This window comes from Thamnophis elegans, chromosome 14, assembly GCF_009769535.1.
Source record: "Thamnophis elegans isolate rThaEle1 chromosome 14, rThaEle1.pri, whole genome shotgun sequence".
NCBI lineage: Eukaryota > Metazoa > Chordata > Lepidosauria > Squamata > Colubridae > Thamnophis > Thamnophis elegans.
Genome location: NC_045554.1, coordinates 37,490,407 through 37,514,372, shown reverse-complemented (window position 1 = coordinate 37,514,372; position 23,966 = coordinate 37,490,407). Strand labels below are relative to the sequence as shown.

At 45.1% G+C, this 23,966-nt stretch overlaps 1 protein-coding gene across 1 annotated transcript in view; it reads right to left on the bottom strand.

The window, feature by feature from the left end:
* Nucleotides 1–4,050: 4,050 nt before the first annotated feature.
* The window catches only part of SLC7A10 (solute carrier family 7 member 10), a 40,439-nt gene continuing 20,523 nt past the window's right edge, over nucleotides 4,051–23,966 (bottom strand). Inside the window, exons 2-11 of the mRNA XM_032231129.1 lie at nucleotides 21,593–21,797; nucleotides 17,275–17,426; nucleotides 15,892–16,017; nucleotides 13,989–14,142; nucleotides 12,569–12,692; nucleotides 12,317–12,420; nucleotides 9,669–9,765; nucleotides 7,776–7,925; nucleotides 5,912–6,089; nucleotides 4,051–4,166 (exon numbers count right to left, since the gene is read on the bottom strand). Of these exons, the coding sequence (XP_032087020.1) occupies nucleotides 4,051–4,166; nucleotides 5,912–6,089; nucleotides 7,776–7,925; nucleotides 9,669–9,765; nucleotides 12,317–12,420; nucleotides 12,569–12,692; nucleotides 13,989–14,142; nucleotides 15,892–16,017; nucleotides 17,275–17,426; nucleotides 21,593–21,797 (1,406 nt within the window). The remainder of the gene's footprint in view (nucleotides 4,167–5,911; nucleotides 6,090–7,775; nucleotides 7,926–9,668; nucleotides 9,766–12,316; nucleotides 12,421–12,568; nucleotides 12,693–13,988; nucleotides 14,143–15,891; nucleotides 16,018–17,274; nucleotides 17,427–21,592; nucleotides 21,798–23,966) is intronic.

Sequence of the window (23,966 nt, the reverse complement as noted above, 5' to 3'; positions counted from 1 at the left end):
AAAAGTAATAAAGCTTCACCCACTTGCTTGTCTGTTCCTTTCGTGATAAAAGTCAAGAAAACGAACTGATTGTCTGATACATAAACGGCAGAGTATTGCTTTGATTAGCTGCTAGGCCACTATGATGATAAGCCAACTTTTGGGGATAGTGGGTTGGATCAAACGTGATGTTCAGTAACAATAGTAATGTTGGGTGTGACGCTTCAACTTTTCAATTTCGGCGTTTTAATCTTGTACCTTGCATCCCCTTTGATCTCTCTGGGGTTGTTTTTGTGTGTGAAAAGAGGCCAATTTAAAACATTGAGAAAGTTTGACCATTTCTGGTTTTGCATTTGAGTTCTGTCAACTGTTTATAGCAACATCACACCTATCCTCCGCGAGCTGCACTGGCTGCCCATTGGTCTCCAAACACGATTCAAGGTGCTGGTTATCACCTTTAAAGCCCTACATGGCCTAGGACCTGGGTACCTACGAGACCATCTCCTGCCACACACCTCCCTTAGACCTATAAGATCACACAGGATGGGCCTTCTCCGGGTGCCTTCAGCAGGACAATGCCGGCTGGCGCCGCCGAGGAGTAGGGCCTTCTCTGTTGCCGCTCCAGCCATATGGAATGAGCTGCCCCCGGAGATCCGGGCCCTCCCCACTCTCATGGCCTTTCACATAGCCATTAAAACCTGGCTTTTCCGGCAGGCCTTCTGATTGGGTGTTTGTTGCGTTCCTTTTTAACTTCTTGTGTCCTATTGTTTTTAAGTTCCTTTAATTTCTTTTATTCTGTAAGCTGCCCGGAGTCTTTCGGGATTGGGCGGCATAGAAATCAAATCAATTCAATTCAACAGCATTTAGACTTATATACCGCTTCACAGTGCTTTTACAGCCCTCTCTAAGCGGTTTACAGAGTTACCCCCTCAACAAGCTGGGTCCTCATATTACCCACCTCGGAAGGATGGAAGGCTGAGTCAACCTTGAGCCTGGTGGGATTTGAACTGCTGGCAGCCGGCAGTTAGCAGAAGTAGCCTGCAGTACTGCATTCTAACCACTGCGCCACCGAGGCTCTTATGAGGTTTTTCTGATGTTCATTGGAGGAAAAACTCAGCAAATGCAGGGGTACTGGTCTTTAAAGAATGGCCAAACTCTTGGTTCTATAAATTGGGTTACGTTAATCCTATAAATGTGTGCTTTCACTCTCTGACTTTAATGGACCAGTCACTTCTGCCTTCCTATCCAAGATACAAAATTGGAGGCTTCATTAGAGAAGAGGTAAAGTTTCCCCTTGCACATAAGTACTGGTCATTCCCAACTCTAGGGGGCAGTGCTCATCTCTGTTTCAAAGCTGAAGAGCCAGCGCTGTCCGAAGATGTTCCTGTGTCATGTGGCCGGCATGATTCAACGCCGAAGGCGCACGGAGCACTGTTACCTTCCCACTAAAGGTGGTCCCTATTTTTCTACTTGCATTTTACATGCTAGATTGGCAGAAGCCGGAGCAAGTAATGGGAGCTCACTCTGTTAAGCGGCACTAGGGATTCGAACCGCCGAACTGCCGACCTTTCTGATCGACAAGCTCAGATCTTAGCCACTGCGTCTCTATGCAGTAGAGTGTGTGTTAAAATCCTTGGATGCAATCCTCAGGGACCTTCAAATGTAATTTTGAAGAGATGGAGAAAATACTTTACACCAAAGGAGAGAGTTTAGCAATGTTTAGCAACGTTTTTCAGGTACTGGATATATTGTATGATTTTGCATGATGATGTGTGCCTATTATGTAATGATGATGATTGATGATGGTAATTTAAACATTGCCAGAATCTGGAAAGAGGGCAAACCGTCTAATCCTTCTCTTCATTAGATTAGGCATACCCAGTTTCTGCAACCATTCATCATATGATTTAGCCTCCAGGCTCCTCCTCCATCAATTTAGTGGCGCTTCTCTGCACTCTTTCTAAGTCTACTTATTTTTTTATCATGGTGATCAGAATTGGACACAATATTAACAGATTAACAGTGTTGGATGGGACCCTGTAGGTCATCTAATCCAACCCCCACTCCCAGCCTAAGCAGGAGACACTACACCATTACTGACAGATGGCAGTCCAGTCTCATCAAGTATGGTCTCACTAGTGCTGTGTAAAGCGGTATTTCGTACTGTGGTGTGAAGTTCTGCAGTGGGTCTTAATCCATTCAGTGGTCTGCAGACCCATGGAGGGGTGGGGGGGCAATGTCTTCACTGAGCTTTGTGAAGGTATTGTGGCCCGTCAGCAGAGTCAGACAGTGAGGAGGTTGGGGAGGAACATGGGCCAGTCCTGGAGTCTGGGGAAGGCTCTGAAGAGGGCTCTGTGTCGGAGGCAGAGATATGGCTAGGGCTGTCTGACGGTTATCAGCTGCCTTTGGAGTCAGTGAGGCAGAAGAACAGCTGGAGCCTGTTCCCAGTGTGTGCATGCACAGAGTTGCCAGATAAAGGGAACAGCTAAAGAACAGGGGTCGACTTGGGAGTAAGGCCACAGGTGGACGATGTATGACCCCTCCAGAGGAAATAAAAGAGGAGCGAAAGGGGAGTGGAGTTTGCAGGAGACAATTAACTCTGTCTGAAAGATATTGGCCTGGCTACTTTCCAAGCCTGATAAAAGTCGGTAATTGTGAACTATTTTGAAAAAGTCGGAAAGACTATGCTGGAGAAGAATTTATCATAAATTAAATAAAGGGTTTATCGGGATGACGACTCGGCTTCATGCTGCTGGGGAAGCCTAGGTCAGAACAGAAACCTTGAAAAAATGTTATGATTTAAGGTGTTTCGTGGCCATAGTCTGTGGCCACAAAATATATTTAAAGGGGTTCATGGTGAAAAAAAAGCTTGAGAACCACTGAAGTACTGTGTAAAGCAGGGGTAACCAACCTTTCGGATCTCAGGGACCACTAAATCCATAATTTTACATCCTGCAGACCACTAACATAATCTGCCTAATGACCGGCTGGTTGAGCGTGGAAATGGTCATGTGACTAGATGGGCGTGGCCAACTCGATGTCATGTCAAGGGGCGCCTTGCCAACCTCTTCATAACTCCTTGCCTGCCTCACCTGGGCTCCTTAGGGCCCCAACAGGAAGCAGTTGCTGGAGATAATCAGCCACCATGAGAAAGAGTTGGCAAAACAGCTCAGTTCAAATTGGATCTGAACGAGAAGGAGGCTCAGCAGAAGCACATCACTGAGGACTACGAGCATAGGCTGTCCAAGCAGAGGGAAGACTTGTGGGAGTGCAAGGCCAGGTACCGGCACCTGGAGATGGACTGAAATGTGGGCTCAGTGGGCTGAGATGGTCAGCCAGTTCCAGGCCATGATGCAGTCTCACTGGAGCAAGGCCCTCTGGCTCTTCTCCACCAGCGGCGCTTCCCTCCAGCCTTCGCCCAAAGCCCCCCACCAGGAGGCTTAATCAGACCCCAAGTCGGAATTTCTGACCCCCCTCTGACCCCCACAAAAAGACCCCAAAGGGGGAGACTCTCTGCAGCAACACAAAGATTCATTGTACGTATCCGGACCAGGGGCCGTAGTTTGAAGACCCCCCGATTTAGTGCAATTTAAAAAATGCAAATAATTTTTCTGCAGACCACCAAAATTTTCTCGCGGACCACCAGTTGGTGACCGCTGGTGGAAAGGACAGTAATAACCAGCCATGGTGTTTCCTTAAAGATGTGTTCGATTTTCTGAGAAGATACAGAGCAAGAGGAGAGGCCCTCCTTTGGGAATTTTGCAGAAACTTTACAAAAGCTTTTATGCCTTTTATAAGAGGTGGCTGGTAACTTCAACTTGCATGTGGAATGGCATCATGGAAAAAAAAAACCCAACCCACTGAGCTCATTTTACTTTTATTTTCTTCCTTTTCAGGACAAAGAGCTAAACACTTAGGTGTCTCCTAGAGTGGGTCCTCGTTTCTTTAAAAAAGAAATTAAAAAAAAAAAGGCTCCCAAATCAAGATTCTTTCCTCTCCCGAGTCAAAAAAAAAATGCCATAATGTAAACAAAATCTACTTATTCTGTAAAAAGTATCATTGTTTTTTTTTTTAAGGTCTTTTGATTTCTTGAGAGGGATAATCGGTGAAAGGTAGATCGTCTTCAGGAGATCCCTTCTGAGGGTAGACAACAAAACAGATCTTCTGGCCCCAGTAGGTTAAAGATTCTGGAAAAAAAGATCAAAGAACTAGGTGATCATACTCATCTTGAGACTGGACCGGGCATGATTAACTGGGAAGGCATTTGAACTTAACGGAAGAATAAGAGCATGAGAGTTGGGAGGGACCTTGGAGGTCTTTGTGGCATGACAAAACCGCGCTAGTCAAAATCGCGGTGATAAAATCATCACCGCCGCGACAACAGCGCGGCAACAGAAGGGCGCTTTAAAACGGCGCCGTGGCAGAAAGCTGACTTCAATTAAGGTAAGGGTTAGGAATAGGTTTAGGGGGTTGTTTTAGGGTTAGGTTTAGGGTTAGGTTTAGGGTTAGGGTTAGGTTTAGGGTTAGGTTTAGGGTTAGGTTTAGGGTTAGGTTTAGGGTACTGAGTGCTTGGGAATGCGCGATTTTTGCCCTCCGCGATTATGTCATCGCGGTAGGGTTGCGTTTTTCCTTAGCGCTTAGAACGGTGCGAATTAGTCTTCGCGCTTATGTCTCCGCGGATAAGGGCTTCGCGGATTTGTGGTGGAACCGGAGGTCTTCTAGTCCAACCCCCTGCTCAAGAAGGAAACCCTATTCCATTTCAGACAAATGGTTGTCCAACCTCTTCTTAAAAGCTTCCAGCAATGGAGCATCCACAACTTTTGTGGGGAGGTTATCCCACTGATTAATTGTTCTTACTGTCGAGAAAGTCATTCCTAGTTTTAGGTTAGATCTCTCCTTGATTAATTTCCATCCAATGCTTCTAGTACTGCCTTCTGGTGCTTTGGACAATAAGTTGACCCCCTCGTCTTTGTGGCAGCCCCTCAAACATTGGAACACTGCTATCATATCACACCTTAGTCTTTCTTTTTCAACATCTGCTTTGCATACAGAAGACCCAAGAGTTCAGTCCTGTGCCTAGAACGTAACGTTAGACATTTGGGCCTGGCCCACATTTTAATCCAGCGGTTTGTTTTTTCCCAGATTCTTCTGGATTATGCAAACAATGGACACCCTTCCCTCTCTCTTCCACCATTCTCCTCAAAACTAGCTTTTGGCTAGATGTTACCATAAATGTGAACTATGAAGCCCCCCCCCCAAGTCTTGATAAGGAGATCGTTCATCAATTGAGAAACTTCTCTGATTAGGGTAACCAGAAAATGAGATGAATTTTTCCATTCTGACCTCGTCTAAGGCAGATTTCTGCACGTCTATAATAATATGAGTCACACGAGGAAGGACCTGGGCAGAGGTGGGTTCCTACCAGTTCGCACCAGTTCGGTAGAACTGGTTCGTCAAATCTACCGAACCGGTTAGAAGAGGTTCCACCAGTGGACCCGGAAAGCAGGTTCCAAAAATTTTTGAAACCCACCACTGACACACACAGACAGACAGACTCACACAGAGAGAGAAAGAGAAAGAAAGGAAGAAAGAAACAAATAAAAAAAGAAAAAAGAAAGAAAAAGAGAGAAAGATGAAAGAAAAAAAGGAAAAAGGGACAGAGAGACAAAAGGAAGGAAATAGAGAGAGAAAGAAAGAGAGAGAGAGAGAGAGAGAGAGAGAAAACACATGGCCAGCAAGCCACTCCCAACAGGTCACATGGCCAGCAAGCCACTCCCACAAAGGAGGCCACACCCACAGAGTAGGTTCGAAAATGTTTTGAAACCCACCACTGGATCTGGGCAACCAATCTTGAGTTAATGAGTCGATTATCTTGTAATCCATGGATAATACTGGATGCTGCCTCCAATGTTGTTTTTATTTTTTTTCTTACCTGTTACTCTATTTACACACTTTGGTTTGTTTTTCCAGTACACGCCAAGAAAAAACACTGGCACTCCAGTTAAGATGATAATCAGTCCAATGCCACAGACCACTGGCTCAGAATAAAAACTGAAGATTAAGAGAAAGGCCCAAAAGATCAGGTAAGTGATTGGAACCAGGAGGTTTACCTAAGAGGAAAGAAAATATTGGAACGGTACAGAGACACTTGTCGTTTTTGCCCTAAGTCCCTGATAGACAACATTGGACCATCACTCAGCTAGATTACCAAGAGCTTCTGCCTTGGCTAATCCAAATTCCACACTTATGGACAACACCACACCACATTGGTATCCATGATGGCCATGGGCATGTAGATCTGGAGATGGTGGAGACTGTAGTCCTAATTGTTTAAAGCTCACCAGGATCAGGAACATAAGTGTTATGGCCCACCAGCGGCCAGCAGAGCTGGCAGCAGAGTCGGACAGTGAGGAGGCTGGGTAGGAGCATGGGCCAGTCCTGGAGGCTGGGGAAGGTTCAGATGAGGGCTCTGCATTGGAGGCAGAGAGGGGGCTAAGGCCATCTGGCAGTGATCAGGAGCCTACGGAGCTAGACAGCAGTGAGGCAGAGGAACAGCTAGAGCCTGTTCCCAGAGTGCGCATGCGCAGAACTGCCAGAAGAAAAGAACAACTCGGAAATCAGGGTTGACTTGGGAGTAAAGCCACAAGTGGAAGGTGATTGGCCCCTCCCATAGGAAATAAAAGAGGAGCGAAAGGGCAGGGGGCTTTTGCAGGAAAACATTCCTTCATTCGGTCGTTAGATTCATTTCAGGAGTGTGAAGATCTGTCCATGAATCTCAAGAGACTCTGTGCCCAGTCTTTCTTTGCACAGCACCTCATTTGGAAAATATTTACATGGCAGCTTTCCAAGTTAGATAAGGTCTGTCATCATAATTACCCCTTTGAATGACTGTTTGCCAGGCCTTTGCTGAATGTGAATGAGAGGAATTCACGTTCATTTAATAAAAGGGGTTTTATCAGGACCAGGACTCTTGCCTCGTGCTTTTTGGGGAATCCTAGATCAGAAGAGTAAGCTCATCTCTATTGTTTCTTAATTCATGGGCATACCTAACTGTTCTGACCCCCCCCTCGTTCCACACTAAAGCACTCCAAGCCAAAGATACTTTACAGAATTTATTAATAGACAGACAGGTCCTTGGCAGCAAACCGGCACAGATAAGCCGTGGCAGCAATCTAGCCTGCCAAGCTCACAATACTGTTCTCCAACATTAGTTAATGCATTGACTTCTGCAAAAGGGGTGTGCACACAAGCATTCCTTTTATAGTCTGGAGAGGAGCCTAATTACCCCCAGCTGAGTGCAATTACCTCCTGTAACTGCGTAATTGTTCCTTACGCCTATTAGCTCTCCGGTGCCGAGCATTTAGGAACAACTCTCTTGGCTCCTCCCCACTGCTGACGTCCAGATCACACTCCCTTGTCTCCTCCCCACTGGTCCAAGGCTCAAGCGCCTCCTGATGGCCAACCAGCCTCTCTGTGCCCTGCTCGGAGTCGGAACCCTGTCCAGGGTCCTCCACATCCTCCAAAGCCGACTCATAGGGCCCCTCGCTGTCAGAATCTGGTGGCAGCTCCAACGGCTCCTGCTGGGCCACAACACCTAACAATCTGGCAAGTGAAGGTGGAGTAATTTGACATCAGAGCCTCCAAGCTGTTTTAACAAGGGAGGGTTATAAACGCAAGTCGTTTGTTTCAATGCCGTCCTAATGTCAAACGGTTGCTAAACGAATCTTTGTAAGCCGAGGACAACCAGTAGAGACCAAAGAGCAGAATTAAAATCAGACTGCCCCACTATTTGTCACCTTGATGGGTCTGAAGATCTGAGGCTTCTTCCATCGTAGCACAAGCAGGCCTATTATTGTCACTCCGTAGCAGAGGTAGTTGATGAAGGAGACGTAGTTAATTAACGTGTAGGTGTCTCCAACCAGCATGATGACCACAGTAGTTAGGCACTGGGAGTGGGGAGAGAAAAAGGACGTAGTGTATTCTTTAAGTTGAGAATTTCTGGAAGAAGCAAAGGCAAAAACTTCCTCCAGTTAAAAATGCAGACTTCAAAGGAGGAGTGGGCACACAATACAAGGAGTAGAGGACACGAAGAAGCTTATCCATTCAAATAGCTTAAGCCAGAATTTCCAATCTTGAGATTTGTGGACTTCCACTCCCAGAGTTACCCAGCCAGCCACTCTGGGTGTTGAAGTCCACAAGTCTTAGCAATAGCAATAGCAGTTAGACTTATATACCGCTTCATAGGGCTTTCAGCCCTCTCTAAGCAGTTTAAAGAGTCAGCATATCGCCCCCACAGTCTGGGTCCTCATTTCACCCACCTCGGAAGGATGGAAGGCTGAGTCAACCTTGAGCCGGTGAGATTTGAACCGCCGAACTGCAGATAGCAGTCAGCTGAAGTGGCCTGCAGTACTGCACTCTAATCACTGCGCCACCTCGGCTCTAAGTCTTAAAGTTGCCAAGGCTGGAAACCCCTGGCTTAAGCGGTTGCAAAGATGACAGAGCCACAGCTAGGATCAAACAGGCTAAGGAGACGCTACAAATGAAGAATGGTATATATAGAGTTTGTACTTTCCCATCCATCTGCAGATATATGCAGCCGAAGAGCCAGCGCTGTCCGAAGATGTCTCCGTGGTCATGGGGCCGGCATGACTAAATGCCGAAGGCGCACGGAACAAGATGGTTCCTATTTTTCTGCTTGCATTTTTACATGCTTTTGAACTGCTAGGTTGGCAGAAGTTGGGACAAGTAACGGGAGCTCAATCCGTTATGTGGCGTTTGGGATTTGAACTGCAGAACTGCCAACCTTTCTGATCGACAAGCTCAGTGTTTTAACCATTGGGTGACCACGTACCCTATATATGTATGTGTACACAGAAACACAGACACACACACACACAGAGGAGTTGGAAGTCAAATATTTCTCTTTTCTTTTTCCCCCTTTAACCTACACTTCTTTCTCTTCCCCTTCCCCATTTTCCCAACGAGTTGCACTTTTTTTTTTTTGTATTTTATATCTCGATGATGAAATTAATAAAAGAAACCAAAATGTGACTGGCATACTATAACAAATTGTTGTTTGTAAGATTAGCTGCCAATGGAGTCATACACTATTTCAACTATCGTTTACGTCAACTCTCTCTTCCCTTCTTTTCACATCTGCCTCGGGATCTCTCGGCTTCCAACATCTGCAACCTGAACCTGTCTCTTTATCTAGTGATTTTTGCTGCGCTAAAAGTAATACAGATATACTTTGGCTACCACTGAGCTCAGCATGCTGATATTCCAAAATGTATTTCATTGGTAGTCAGTTAAATCAGGGGTCGGCAACCTTAAACACTCGAAGAGCTACAAAAGCCCTAACCGAAAGTCCCCCATTCAATTCTGGAGCCAACCAGAAGTCTGGTTCCCCCCACCATAGAATCTCCTCCTAGCACGGCATCCTTTTTTCTCTGCCGACCGGAAGTCCAGTTCCCCCACCATAGTCTCCTCCTAGCATGGTGTCGTTTTTCCTCTACATATCCTAACCAAAATCCCTAACCCTAACCCTATCAATTGTGGAGCAGATTGGCAACAGTGAGCCGCAGCAGAGGGATGAAAGAGCCACATGCGGCTCCAGCTGACCCTTGAGTTAAACCAATAGTCTTTCCATTAACTATGTCAATCGATTCTACAGGAACAGAAACACCTACACAGACGAGGAGAGCTGGAATTGGGGTGCAATGTTTGACATGGATCATGGCCAGGAGACTCGGCAAGTGGCCTTCTCGGGCACCGGAGAAACACAGCCTAAAAAAAAAAGAGAAGAAGAAAACACTTCTGAGCCTATTTTATTTTAGCTCCTTTCAACAAACACAAAATTTAACTTCCTTCTGACGGCAGAAGATACAGAAACCCAATGGGGAATATTTAACACTTGAAGAAAAAAAAAGATTCAGTTTGTTACTTAAGAGTGGCAAGTGACAAAAATAGGTATTTCACACCTCCAGTGTTGTGTTTAGAGGGACAGTGTCTTCCCACATTCTGGTACTTTCCAGGTGTGATGGATTTCAGGTTTGGATGACCACTCCACTGATGGATAAAGTGGAAGAGGAGAACATAGATGTTGGCTATTGGGGTGAGTTAGGAGGAGAAGAAAAATCAACGATTTCTTAGATGCTTCTCAATGATGTGACATTTCTCCCAAGTTGTTGAATTTCTGGATCCCTTCCCCTGTCCTGCACAAACTCTCTGATGAAATAACTACTGAGAATGGTTAGTCCAAAATCCAGGATCCCCAAGAATGAATGGGATTTGAATGTCCAGTCCTGGGCATCTATTAAAAACCACTGTGATGTCATAGGATACGATTGAGATAAAGCCCACATAATTGGTGACATAATATGATGTACATGACATCACTCAGGCCTGATCTGGAAGCCCATAGTAGCAATAGCACTTAGACTTATATACCGCTTCACAGTGCTTTTACAACCCTCTCTAAGCGGTTTACAGAGTCAGCCTATTGCCCCCAACAATCTGGGTCCTCATTTTACCCACCTCGGAAGGATGGAAGGCTGAGTCAACCTTGAGCCGGTGAGATTTGAACTGCTGAACTGCAGCTAGCAGTCAGCTGAAGTAGCCTGCAGTACAGCACTCTAACCACTGTGCCACCTTGGCTCCATAAGATTAATATTCTGTTACACTAAGTATTTTCAAAAGAAGTGGATCCAGACCAAATTAACACCTAATTAAATATGTCTATGGGGACTCTCAGTCATCCAGGTCCTGGTTGTCCCAACGGTGCTTTTCTTGGAAGATCTTTCGCTTCTCATCCCAGAAGGAGGATTTAGACTCCTTGCAGACAGCTGGCCATTTGCATTCTAAAAGAAGAAACCCTTCCATTCCCCACCACCAGAGGTGGGTTCCTACCAGTTCGCACCTATTCGGTAGAACCGGTTCATCAAATCTACCGAACCGGTTTAGAAGAGGTTCCACCAGTGGACCCGGAAAGCAGGCCATACCTACAGAAGAGGTTCCAAAATTTTTTGAAACCCACAACTGACACACACACAGAGAGAGAGAGACAGATAGACTGACTGACAGACAGAGAGAGAGAGAGAAGGAGAAAGAAAGGAAGAAAGAAAGAAAGAAAGAAAGAAAGAAAGAAAGAAAAAAGAAAGAAAAAAGAAAGAAAAAGAGTGAGAGAGAGATGAAAGAAAAAAAGAAAAAAGGGACAGAGAGATAAAAGGAAGGAAAGAGAGAGAGAGAGAGAGAGAGAGAGAGAACACATGGCTGGCAAGCCACTCCCACCAGGTCACATGGCCGGCAAGCCACTCCCACAAAGGAGGCCACACCCACAGAGTGGGTTCCAAAAAATTTTGAAACCCACCATTGACACACACACACACACACACACACAAACACACAGACAGATAGACAGACAGACAGACAGACTGACACAGAGAGAGAGAGAGAAAGAGAAAGAAAGGAAGAAAGAAAGAAAGAAAAAAGAAAGAAAAAGAGTGAGAGAGAGATGAAAGGAAAAAAGAAAAAAGGGACAGAGAGACAAAAGGAAGGAGAGAGAGAGAGAGAGAGAGAGAGAGAGAGAGAGAGAGAGAGAGAGAGAGAGAGAAAACACATGGCCGGCAAGCCACTCCCACCAGGTCACATGGCCGGCAAGCCACTCCCACAAAGGAGGCCACACCCACAGAGTAGGTTCCAAAATTTTTTGAAACCCACCACTGCTCACCACCCAGTCAGAGTTGAAGAAGCTTCTTGGATGAGAAGTGAAACGTCTTCAAAGAAAAATCAGAAACTCCAGTTGCCTCTTGAAAAAGCACCTTTGAGACTAATCCAATGTGCTGATCCAACAGTGGCCCCCAAGTTTTTGCTCTGAACAGTTCACACAAACAGTATCACTGCCCTGATCAGGTTAACCCACTTACAGCCAACTGGTAATGTATATGATCTCTGATACGAAATATATAGCTATTCTCAACCGGCTTACACTGTGCTGATTACTTGTGGATGACAATCGTATCCTCTATAAATTTGTCAAATTTCTTTCTAAAACGGCTCAAAACTCCCTATGGGGACAGCACACCCAATCTTACATTCATATTGTCCATAACATCTTAATTGCAGAATTCGCTCCACAGAGATTCCTTGCAACTTCATGCCAGAACAGCTATTTGCATGGCTGGCTGCCATGGCCCAAAACTCTGTTCAGCATGAAACACACCAGAACACTCCCACTAGGAAAGCTGTTTTCCCCTCCCTCTTCCCAAAATAAAGAAACAAATTAAAAAATGCTCAGGAGAAATAAGCAAACAAAGAAATAAATCGTACTTTATCTAACCTTGAGGAGGTAAAAAGGTATCCATTTATTCCTCCAAATGTAGACAAGGCCACAGACACTGGCATAACCCAGGAAAAATAGCCCAGTAACTTCTCACCAAATGTCTAAAGCAACGAAAGTCAGGAGGAGGGATGGAAATGAAACATAAATTGCAACGCACCAAACAGAAAGCCAAAAAATAAAATAAAAATATGAATAATTTTTTCAATGAATCCCAAACTCAAGTCAAATTCCGGGGTACGTTTTACTTACTACCGCCACAGCATTGGAAGACAGGAGTTCTTGGGGTGACATGGCCGTGAAATAGGCAACATTGGTGAAGGTGTATACAAAGGTCACCAGGGGAATGGAGATAAATATGGCGCGGGGTAGATTCCTAATTTCCAAAACAAAAATGAGGGAAGGGGGGATTGGATAAGCATTGATAAGCAAGGCCCAAGAAACAATACCCAATATGGACATCAGAGGTGGCTTCCTACCAGTTCGCACCTATTCGGTAGAACCGGTTCGTCAAATCTACCGAACCGGTTAGAAGAGGTCCCACCAGTGGACCCGGAAAGCAGGCCACACCTACAGAAGAGGTTCCAAAAATTTTTGAAACCCACCACTGGTCCTTGGATATGATTATTCTACACTATCATGCTCATATTTATAAACCTCAGTGCCTCTGTGAAAGGTAAGGATGACTACTGCGTTTGTGGTGCAATCAGAACATTGCGTGTGTTGAAGTTGTTTTAACGCAAACCAAAGATGCCTTGTAAAAAACAAGTTTACCTCATATTCTTATGCATGCCAGTGCTGTGTGTGAGGTAATTTAAGATGGTTCTGACAAGTGTCGTCGGCATCTTCATATCCGGTCCCATGGGCGGCAAGCCACTCCCATCCGGTCACATGGGTGGCAAGCCATTCCCACAAAGGAGGCCACACTCACAGAGTAGGTTCGAACAATTTTTGAAACCCACCACTGATGGACATGGACTATGACCAACAAGCAAATTAGGTAGAATGTGATCACATCGTAGCCAACGGTAAGTTGCGTGAACGTTAGGCCAAATCACATCCACAAATGTACATGCAGAAAAAGGTGAATCACCAGAGCACAGGTTGGCATTCTTATAGAACAATTTCTATCTCTTCTTTCTAATGCTGCTGTAGATCAGTAGATGGCTAACAGTAGGTTAAATCAGTCAACATTTTACCATGGTTGATCATATTGCCTAGAAGCTTGAAAATTGGGCAGTTTTAAGATGCTACTCTCGTTAAGCATAATGAAGATTGAAAACCCAGATGCTGAACATTAGCCTTGGCAGAAGTTAGCAGGGAGTTGTTCTGAGCAGTGTAACTCCCTACACAACTAGTTTTCTAAGCTAGGGATGTCCAACCTTGGCAACTTTAAGAACAGTGGACTTCAACTCCCAGACTTTAATGTGGAAGTCGGCTTGTTCAACTCCCAACTTTTAAGACCTGTGGACTTCAACTCCCAGAATTTTCCAGCCAAGGTTGGACACCCCTGTTCTAAGCCTTTCCCCACCTTATCTAGCTTTCCTCTTTTTTCCTACTGGTATCACCTCATCTTCTTTCCTCAAACAATAAGGAAACCGATCACTGGGATCCAATGGACAGCAACTTGATCTTTCTCCAAACCTTGGCCAAAGTGCAGAGGAACACTTACCTGCGTGGATCAACCAGTTCTTCTGTCACGTAATTTAGGAAATTCCACCCACTGAATGCAAAGGAGCCTTGGAGAAAGGCTAGTGCCAAATGTCCCACGGACGGGGTCATCCAGAAGCTGAAGGCATTGCTTGGTATCAATGCTTCATAGTTTTCTACAAGGAGAGCAGACTTCAGTGAGGGCATCGTCAGTTCACACAAACACATCATGTACTGTAGGGTCAAAAAAAAGTCAAGATGGCAGCTGGTCCTGAGTGATTGAAATTCCATCCCTTTTTAGATTAGAATAACAGCGTTGGAAGGGACCGTGGAGGTCTTCTAGTCCAACTCATGGTTAGGCAGGAAACCTTACACTACTTCAGACAAATGGTTATCCAACATCTTCTTAAAAACTTCCAGTGTTGGAGCATTCACAACTTTTGGAGGCAAGTTGTTCCACTGATTAATTGTTCTCACCAGAGGTGGGTTCCTACCAGTTCGCACCTATTCGGTAGAACCGGTTCGTCAAATCTACCGAACCGGTTAGAAGAGGTTCCACCAGTGGACCCGGAAAGCAGGCCACACCTACAGAAGAGGTTCCAAATTTTTTTGAAACCCACCATTAGTCCTTGGATATCATTATTCTACACTTTCATGCTCATATTTATAAAACTCAGTGCCTCTGTGAAAGGTAAGGATGACTACTGCGTTTGTGGTGCAATCAGAACATTGTGTGTGTTAAGTGGTTAAATGCAGCACTGCAGGCTACTTCAGCTGACTGCAGTTCTGCAGTTCGGCTGTTCAAATCTCACCAGCTCAAGGTTGACTCAGCCTTCCATCCTTCCAAGGTGGGTGAAATGAGGACCCAGACTGTGGGGGCGATATGCTGACTCTGTAAACCGCTTAGAGAGGGCTGAAAGCCCTATGAAGCAGTATATAAGTCTAACTGCTATTGCTATTGCTATTCTCACTGAAGAGGTTTACTCACAGAACTGAAGTAGTGAAAGCTCTTCAAGGAAAAACAAAGTCCAGTTGACTTTCGAAAGAAGCACTTATGGGACATCTTCCCAAAAACTAATTTATCAAACGATGAGCTTTTCCATCACACAATTGTCCTGTCCCTTTTGTGGGAATGAAGGTAGAATGATCAACAGATGTGCATTGAGGACATAAATTGCTCCCAATAGTTGATTATATCTGACATTGACTGCCCAAGGTAGGCGTTGGAGCCCACCACGAAGCTTATCACAGATGTTTTCAAATATCGCTCACTGTTGTGGCCCGCCAGTGCACAGTGGAGCTGACAGTAGATTCAGACAGTGAGGAGGTTGGGGAGGAACATGGGCCAGTCCTGGAGTCTGGGGAAGACTCTGATGAGGGCTCTGCGTCAGAGGCAGAGAGGGGCCAGTTATCAGCTGCCTTCGGAGTCAGACATCAGTGAGGCAGACAAACAGCTGGAGCCTGTTCCCAGTGTGTGCATGCACAGAGTTGCCAGACAAAGGCAACAGCTAAGGAACAAGGGTCGACTTGGGAGTAAGGCCACAGGTGGACGGTGAATGGCCCCTCCCATAGGGAATAAAAGAGGAGCGAAAGGGGAGTGGAGTTTGCAGGAGGCAATTAGTTCATTCCTGCATTCTTGCCAAGTATTGCGGTGTCTGAAAGATATCGGCCGGCCATTCTCCAAGCCTGATAAAGGTCGGTAATTGTGAACTATCTTGAAAGTCTGTGGGCCGAGACTTTGCTGGAGATGAATTCACTGTAAATTAAATAAAAGGGATTTATCGCAACAAGGACTCAGCTTCGTGCTGCTGGGGAAACCTACATCAGAACACTCGCTTGAAAAACAGTGGGATGTGAGAGTTTTCTAAAAAGTATTGGGTTTCATGTAGACCATTTAAACACCGGGTTTTTTTTGGTATCAGTACCTTTGAAGATTTGCACAAAGCCAACAGTTATGATAAGACCCAAAGCCAAGAGTTTTCCTGCGGTGAAGATGTCCTGGATTCGTGTGGCCCACCGAACGCTGGAGCTGTTCACCCAAGTCAACAGTGCTAGAGATCAGAAAGCAGAGTTCAGTTCCTCAAAATGGAAAGCAAAAACAGGGATATCTGTAGGGAGGAGTAAAAAAAAGTCAAGATGGCAGCTGCAACTACACGGTTGAAAGCCTGCCCTTTAGGTAAATGCATGTAAATAAGGAGTGTGGTTTTGGTCCCACAGTCACAGTTGCCACCTTGATTTTTTTTTTCTTCCCTGCAAATACACTTCAGCAAAAGTCACATCTATGTGCAGGCTTGAGCATCCCTATGTACTTCTAATTATGATCTTAATACACTTCAGCAAAGGTCACATGAGCCAGGGTGGCACAGTAGTTAGAATGCAGTACTGCAAGCTACTTCTGCTGACTGCCTGAAATTTGGCAGTTCAAAGGGATAGGGAGGAGGGAATAGAGAAACAGAATACTTTCTCCTGGGAACCAAGAACATTCTCACAGGTGGCCAGGGAGAGGAAGAGCGATGTTGCCTGGCAACCGGATGGCACCTTGATTGGACCATGTGACTGACTGCTTGGAAAAGGGGGAAACTTTTACTTTTAATTAGGTGAAAACCGCGGGAATATTCAGAGCCAGTTTTCACCAGCTTATGCCAATATGACATGTCCAATAAAACAATTCTTTGAGGAACCTACTTGTCTCAGAACTCTGTTTATTATGGATGTATTACTTGGCGTGACCCGACAAATGAGCGCCCGACAACAGCGTGCCGTCAAAACCGCGGCAATACAACCGCGACATTGACAGCGTGCCCACAAAGGCGCGCCGACAAAAGAGCGCCGACGGAAGCGCGATTAGGTTTAAGGTAAGGGTTATGGTAAGGTGTTAGGTTTAGGTTTAGGTTTAGGGTTAGGTTTAGGGTTAGGGTTAGGTTCAGGGTTAGGTTCAGGGTTAGGTTCAGGGTTAGGTTTAGGGTTAGGTTTAGGGTTAGGTTTAGGGTTAGGTTTAGGGTTAGGTTTAGGGTTAGGTTTAGGATTAGGTTTAGAGCGTGCTTCTGCGGCGCGCTGTTGTCGACGTGCTTCTGTCGGCGCGCTGTTGTCGGCGCGCTTCTGCACTGATTCGTCGGTGCTATTTTGAACTCGCAGTTTTCCCACTGCGGTTTCGTCAGCGCGCTTTCGTCGAGCTCGCATTTGTTGGTGAACCATTACTTGGAACACTGACAATAAACCGACTCTGAGGCAAGTGAGTTCCTTTGATAGCTCTGAGCCCAATGATAGCCTTAGAAGATAAAGAAAACCAATGAGAAATCCATACTTACATAAACACACCATGGAGAGGACTCGTGAAGCTTTGTAGGGTGGGATGCAATTGGGAAATACTGGCTGTAGCACATAGTTGGAAAAGGTCAGTGCAATAACAGCCAGGCTGGTTGGGTACATGATAAGGACTGCACTCCATAGCAGGAGAAATCTGCAACCAATAGAAACATTTCAAGATATCTCGTTGAGACTAGATTGCTGGGCAGAACATCATGTACGGGGCCAAGTATTATAGAGAGAGACTGAGAGGAAAGGAGTAGAGGGGGATTCTGTTTCTCATTTGATTTCAACTCACTGTATGAAGAAGGGCAGTCAAAGCCAGGAGGCCGAGTTAAGTGAGTCATCAGCAGAGGTGGGTTCCTACCAGTTCACACCTATTCGGTAGAACCGGTTCGTCAAATCTACCAATCCGGTTAGAAGAGGTTCCACCAGTGGACCCGGAAAGCAGGTCACACACCTACAGAAGAGGTTCCAAATTTTTTTGAAACCCATCACTGGTCCTTGGATATGATTATTCTACACTATCGTGCTCATATTTATAAAACTCAGTGCCTCTGTGAAAGGTAAGGATGACTACTGCGTTTGTGGTGCAATCAGAACATTGCGTGTGTTGAAGTTGTTTTAACGCAAACCAAAGATGCCTTTTAAAAAACAAGTTTACATCATATTCTTATGCATGCCAGTGCTGTGTGTGAGGTAATTTAAGGTGGTTTTGACAAGTGTCGTCGGCATCTTCATATCTGGTCACATGGGCGGCAAGCCACTCCCATCCGGTCACATGGGCAGCAAGCCACTCCCACAAAGGAGGCCACACCCACAGAGTAGGTTCGAACAATTTTTGAAACCCACCACTGGTCATCAGCCTAGAGTCCTTATGCTCCCACAGTCAACATTCAACTCCTCTCGAATTCCCCTGATTCTTATCTAGCGTCAATTCAGTGCTGAATGTAGTCGACTAGATTTTTATGTACAGAATTGAGCAATAAATTCACTGCAACCTTGGCATCGCATTGTCCTGATTCTTCACACCTGGTGCTGTGTTTTCCACTGTTTAAATGGGGATTTTGAACACTCCATAAGGCTACTGAAAAACAACATGGCAGAGCAACCCGTGAGGGACATGTTCTCAAAAGGCATCAGAAAAGATCATTTGCTAGGACCGAGTAACAGGGGCTAACCCCTGGAGACCACTGGACTGGGAGGCCAATGGGAGAGGTAATGTAGTGTTGTAATTGTACACTCCACATCTGGTCATCTGACTGCAGTGGATTCTGCAGTGACCCCCTGACCTCCTTTTCCTCTGCCCGCTGTTGCAATTGGATCATTTCTCTAGATAGATCACATGCCTGTGGTTATTGATAAGAGATTCCTACGTTTCCAATTGTTGCCACATTTGCTCCTTGCAGTAATAAACAACGGTACCTCACTAAAATGTCTATGCCTTCCACCTTTGGAACTGCATCTGGACTCAAGGCGGCGGAAGTGATATTCCCTTATGTGTTTCAATCAACGAGAGCCGAGGTGGCGCAGTGGTTAGGGTGCAGTACTGCAGGCCACTTCAGCTGACTGTTATCTGCAGTTCAGCGGTTCTAATCTCACCGGCTCAAGGTTGACTCAGCCTTCCATCCTTCCGAGGTGGGTGAAATGAGGACCCTGACTGTAGGGGCGATATGCTGACTCTGTAAACCGCTTAGAGAGGGCTGAAAGCCCTATGAAGCGGTATATAAGTCTAACTGCTATTGCTATTGCTATTGCTCTAATGGTCAGCCGAAAGGTGGACCACAGTTAAACTATTCCTTCCATTGTCCATCACAGCAAAACAATATATACCAGCATTTCTCTTTGGGAATTTGCTATTGCAAGGTTTTCCGAAATGGTGTAGGGTTTCTTGCTTGGGCCGGGGGGGGGGGGGGGTTAGACTGGAAGACCTCCAAGGTCCCTTCTAACTCTGTTATTCTGCAGGAGTCAATCTGGGTCGGTCACCAGGACCAGCGGTTTTGTCTTCTGAGCTTTCGGGCTTGTGATGGAGCCCATCTTCACAGAATGTCTCTCCAGTGGCTAACAGAAGTTATCTGAGTATGGATTCCAGAATGAGTCTGAAAGCTCGGAAGACAAAACCTCTGGTCCCAGATTGGATCCTGTAACAATCCTGGGACTCATATATTAACCTTCATTCATGTGTTATTCTGTAAGATGTGATGGTGAAGGCCAGTAACAATAACATTTTTCAAAATGGCCATCAGATCATTAGTATTTCTTATACAGTAATTAACACGCTCTGATGCTAACGAGTTCTACTCCCCCTCCCCACCCAAAAAGAATTCTGTTCCAACTGCCAGTTGCCTTATATTAACACGCTCTGATGCTAAGGAGTTAGACATTCTACTTCCCCTCCCCATCTGAAAAGAACTCTGTTCCAACTGCCAGTTGCCTCACATTCCATTACCTCAGTTCAAACTGGTGGACAATCCACTCCTTCATTCAGGAGCGGTTTGGGGCTCCTTGCAGTAATAAACATCGGTATCTCACTAAAGTGTCTATGCCTTCCACCTTTGGAACTGCGTCTGGACTCAAGGCGGCGGGAGCGATATTCCCTTATGTGTTCCAATCAACAACCACCACTGAGCCAAGGGATTGTGTCCCAAATTCCTCCTGCATAGTCCGATCACATAGCCCGATCCAGCTAGTCTGTTAATATTAGTGGAACTTCCTTATTCAGAGGCAGTAACCCATGAATAATAAATAAACCACCAGGTTTTCCCATTTATTATTCCTGGAGCAAGTCGCCTAACATTAGCATAGTTGCCCCCAAGTTACACATTTTCTGAGCTCCGTTACAAATCAAATGGAAAAGTTTCCCCCCTTTTTATTAGAGCCCATGTTTCTCTGGACCACTTATTTCGAAGTTTGAAAAGATGATTTATATTTCTGAAGCGTTTAGAAACCCGCAAAGCCCATTTAACTGGGAGAAAATGCTCGTGTACCCTAAGAGCAACTACAGCTCTCGCCGAAAATAGATTTGAGTCTTGCACTGCAAGAAAAACACGGCCCTGTAAAGAAAAGCAAGATTAAGGGATCTCCCATTTGAATTATGTTTGGCTGAAGGGTGGAGTTAATTCCTCCATAAAGCTGAATTTTCAAATGCTGCAGATTTCAGGTTTTATATCTCCGTTTAATACCCTTGATTCGGTCCCTTCCTTTGCTGCAATAAACATTGATTTCTAGACAGGTCTGAGCTTTGGAATTTATCAGATGTTGCAGGAATAAAACCTTCCTTTTGGTTGCGTTTGTCATTTAATCCCGGAGCTTGCAAGCAATCTTCCCCAAAGGCAATTTGGCTTATTGTGCCCCTATAAATACAAGTTAGGTCCTGCTTATCTATCAGCACAGACCTGCCCTCCCTTCCTCTACAAATCCAATCTTTATGCAGATGTTTTCTGCTTGTCTGCACAAAACCAGCGCGCCGATTCTGCTGTAGCCATCTTTCACAGTCCATCAGATAGCAATTCAATATATGTTCTTGTTTTAAAGATGGATGCCAGGGGATGCTACTGAATTATGGGCCATAATAAGTTTGGTTGAAAGCTTGGGTTCTCAGCTGGAGAACTCTGATGCTGGCGTCCCTCAAAAATTGTGGTGAAATTGGAATTTAAGTTTGAAAGAAGAGAGGAATAGTTCATATACCACTGGTTCAAATGCCTCTTACAGATGCCTCTACTCAGAGTAAAGGTTAGTCAGTTTTTTTTTGCCATATAGTCACGTTAAATTGCAGCTCAGAAAATTTATTGCTCAAGCCTATACCCTAGAATCTAGTCAACTAAAGATCAATAGTAAATTTTTGCCAGATAAGGGTGAACGGAATTCAAGAGGAGTTGGAATTGGACCATTTGTGGGAACGTAACGATTCCAGGCTGATGATTCACTTAACTCCATCTCTCCCCACCTTTCCTACATATGGGAATCCTTTAAGAAAATCAACAGAGGATACAATATAAGACACTGCAATGTATTTATTTCATAATAATTGTGAATTTGGGGGGGGGGAGGTCTTCCTTAGTTTTGTTCCCATGTCAACAACCCCATGAAAGAGATGGCTTTTGGAGGAGATGTTTGAAGCCACCAGTGGGTTCCAAGGTCAAATGAGGACTCAATCCCAAATCAGTTCCTAGTTCTATATGAGAAATATTATGCTTCACAGGCATGTTGTGGCTCAGACCTGCTCAGTGAGAAGAACAAAGGAAATACAATGCGCAGCTGTGATTTTAAACCCTTGGGTGACAACATTGCTCTCCACCCTGATCCCGAAGACACACTTACCCAGCTAATCCACCGAAAATCTCAGTGACGTAGGAATAGTCGCCTCCTGATTTAGGGATGGTAACTCCTAATTCAGCGTAACAGAGGGACCCAAGTGCTGAGATCCCACCTCCAAGTATCCATATTATGAGAGCGAGTCCCACAGACCCAGAATGCTCAAGAACTCCTTTGGGTGAAATAAAGATGCCAGAACCAATAATATTACCTAAAAGAGACAAAAGGTGAAAAGATATCGTTAATATTTGCAGTCTGCACCAAGTAGACCTTGTTTGACCCCCAAAAAGCAGATCTTGTCTGACCAAGTAAAATCATTTACTTGGACAAGAGACCATCTTGGAAGATGTCAATGACATTGCAGCCAAGAAAACAATAACGGATGAAAAACAGCAGTTGCAGGAATTGGATATGTCTAATTCAGGGGTTGACAACCTTAAACACTCAAAGAGCCACAAAGGTCCTAACCGGAAGCCCCTCTTTCAATTCTGGAGCTGACCAGAAGTGCGGTTCCCCCACCATAGAGTCTCCTCCTAACGCGGTATCCTTTTACCTCAGGGACGTGCAGTCAGGGGAGGCAGGGGAGGCAGGGCCTCACCACTGTCATCATGAAAAGAAAAATTAAAAGGAAAAAGGCTGAGGTAGTTGCTGCCAGAGACACAGTGGATGACTCTGCTTGGTGCTTAACTGTTTAAAAAAGCCTCTAAAAAGTGTCCTCTACAGGAGGAGGTGGGAAAACCACGTGCCTCATTTAGTCTGACTTTATGATCACTCGAGCAGAGTTAAGCAAGGGTTAAAAGCCGAAAAATTCCTTATGTAGATGAGGCACGTAGTTCTCTCGCCTCCTCCTGTAGAGGGCACTTTTTAGAGGCTTTTTTTAAAACAGTTAAGCAGAGTCATCCATTGGGGACTCTGGCAGTAGCTAGCCCAGCCTGACCTCAGCAGCTCTTGCCTTTTTCCTTTTACCTTTTTACATTTTCATCATGGCAGACAAGAGCAGAGTTGAAATCCTCTGGGACACAGCTGGAAAAGGTATGTGGGTCGGAGGGAGGAGTTCAAAATTATTGTAATTTGTAAGTAATTTTTATTGTAAGTAATGTGTGTGTGTGTGTGTGTTTGTTTGTTTCTTTACTTCACTCAAACAAACACTCTCTCAATTTGAAAGCTGCACCGGGGCTTCGGGGGGCTTTTGGAAAGCCTCTCCCCCCCGAAGCCCCGCCGCTGGCAGACATAGGACAGCTTTTGCCCACTTGCCTCACCAGCCATAAACCTCACTGCACGTCACTGCCTGTCCTAACTGAAAGCCTTATCAATTGCGGATCCGACCAGTGCTGCAGGGAGCTGCAGCAGAGGGATGAAAAAGCCACATGCGGCTCCAGAGCTGTGGGTTGCTGGCCCCTCGTCTAGTTAAAGAAGGAGTAGAGGTGACATTATAGCAATGTTCCAATATTTGAAAGGCTGCCACAAAGAAGAGGGGGAAGGTCAACCTATTTTCCAAAGCAACAGAAGGCAAGGCAAGAAAGCGTGGATGGAAACTAATTAAGGAGAGAAGTAACTTAGAACTGAGGAGAAATTTCCCAACAGTGAGAATAATTAACCAGTTACAACTTGCCCTCAGAAGCTGTAACTACGCCACCACTGGAGGTTTTTAAAAACAGACTTGGCAGCCACTTCTCTGGCATGGCATAAGGTCTCCTGTTTGAGCAGGGGATTGGACTTGAAGACCTCCAAGGTCCCTTCCAATTCTTGCTACTCTGTTAAGTCTGTGTTGCATCCTGATTAGCACTTGAGTTTGACACAAGGAAGGCTTGACTTCCAATTTCATTTCTTTATAGGATTTTGTGGGCCAAATTCACATGTAACGGCAGGCCAGATTGGTTGAAAAAAAATCCTTCCACTCCCCCCCCCCCATGTGTCAAAAAGAAATAAACGCATGTGCCTACAACTATCAAAAGGTTGTCTGCCTCTTAGTGTAATGTGTAACCTATTATGTTTATCTCATTTCACGGCTGCGTCTGTTCTTGGTCATCATTTGTGCCAGCAACACCCTTCTAAAACTTGGCAAGTTCATATGCCTTAGACATTATCCTGAGCCAATAAAGGATTCTGCTCATTTGCTTGCAGGCTCCATGTAAGACCTTCAATTATATGCAAGTGTTAGACTGAATTATTTCCCCTTCAGCGTGTTAGAGATGAAAATAGGATTAGGTTGGCAACCTATTCGTCTTTTACTTAGGGCAAGTAAAAACCCGGTGTTTCCAAAAACCACTTTTTCTAAACTATTTGAAGAAGAATAAACAAATATCATACGGGATCACTAAGCCACCTCCCCCCCTAAAACCTGGATCCATGAAACTAAAATGTGTAAGAAATCCAAATT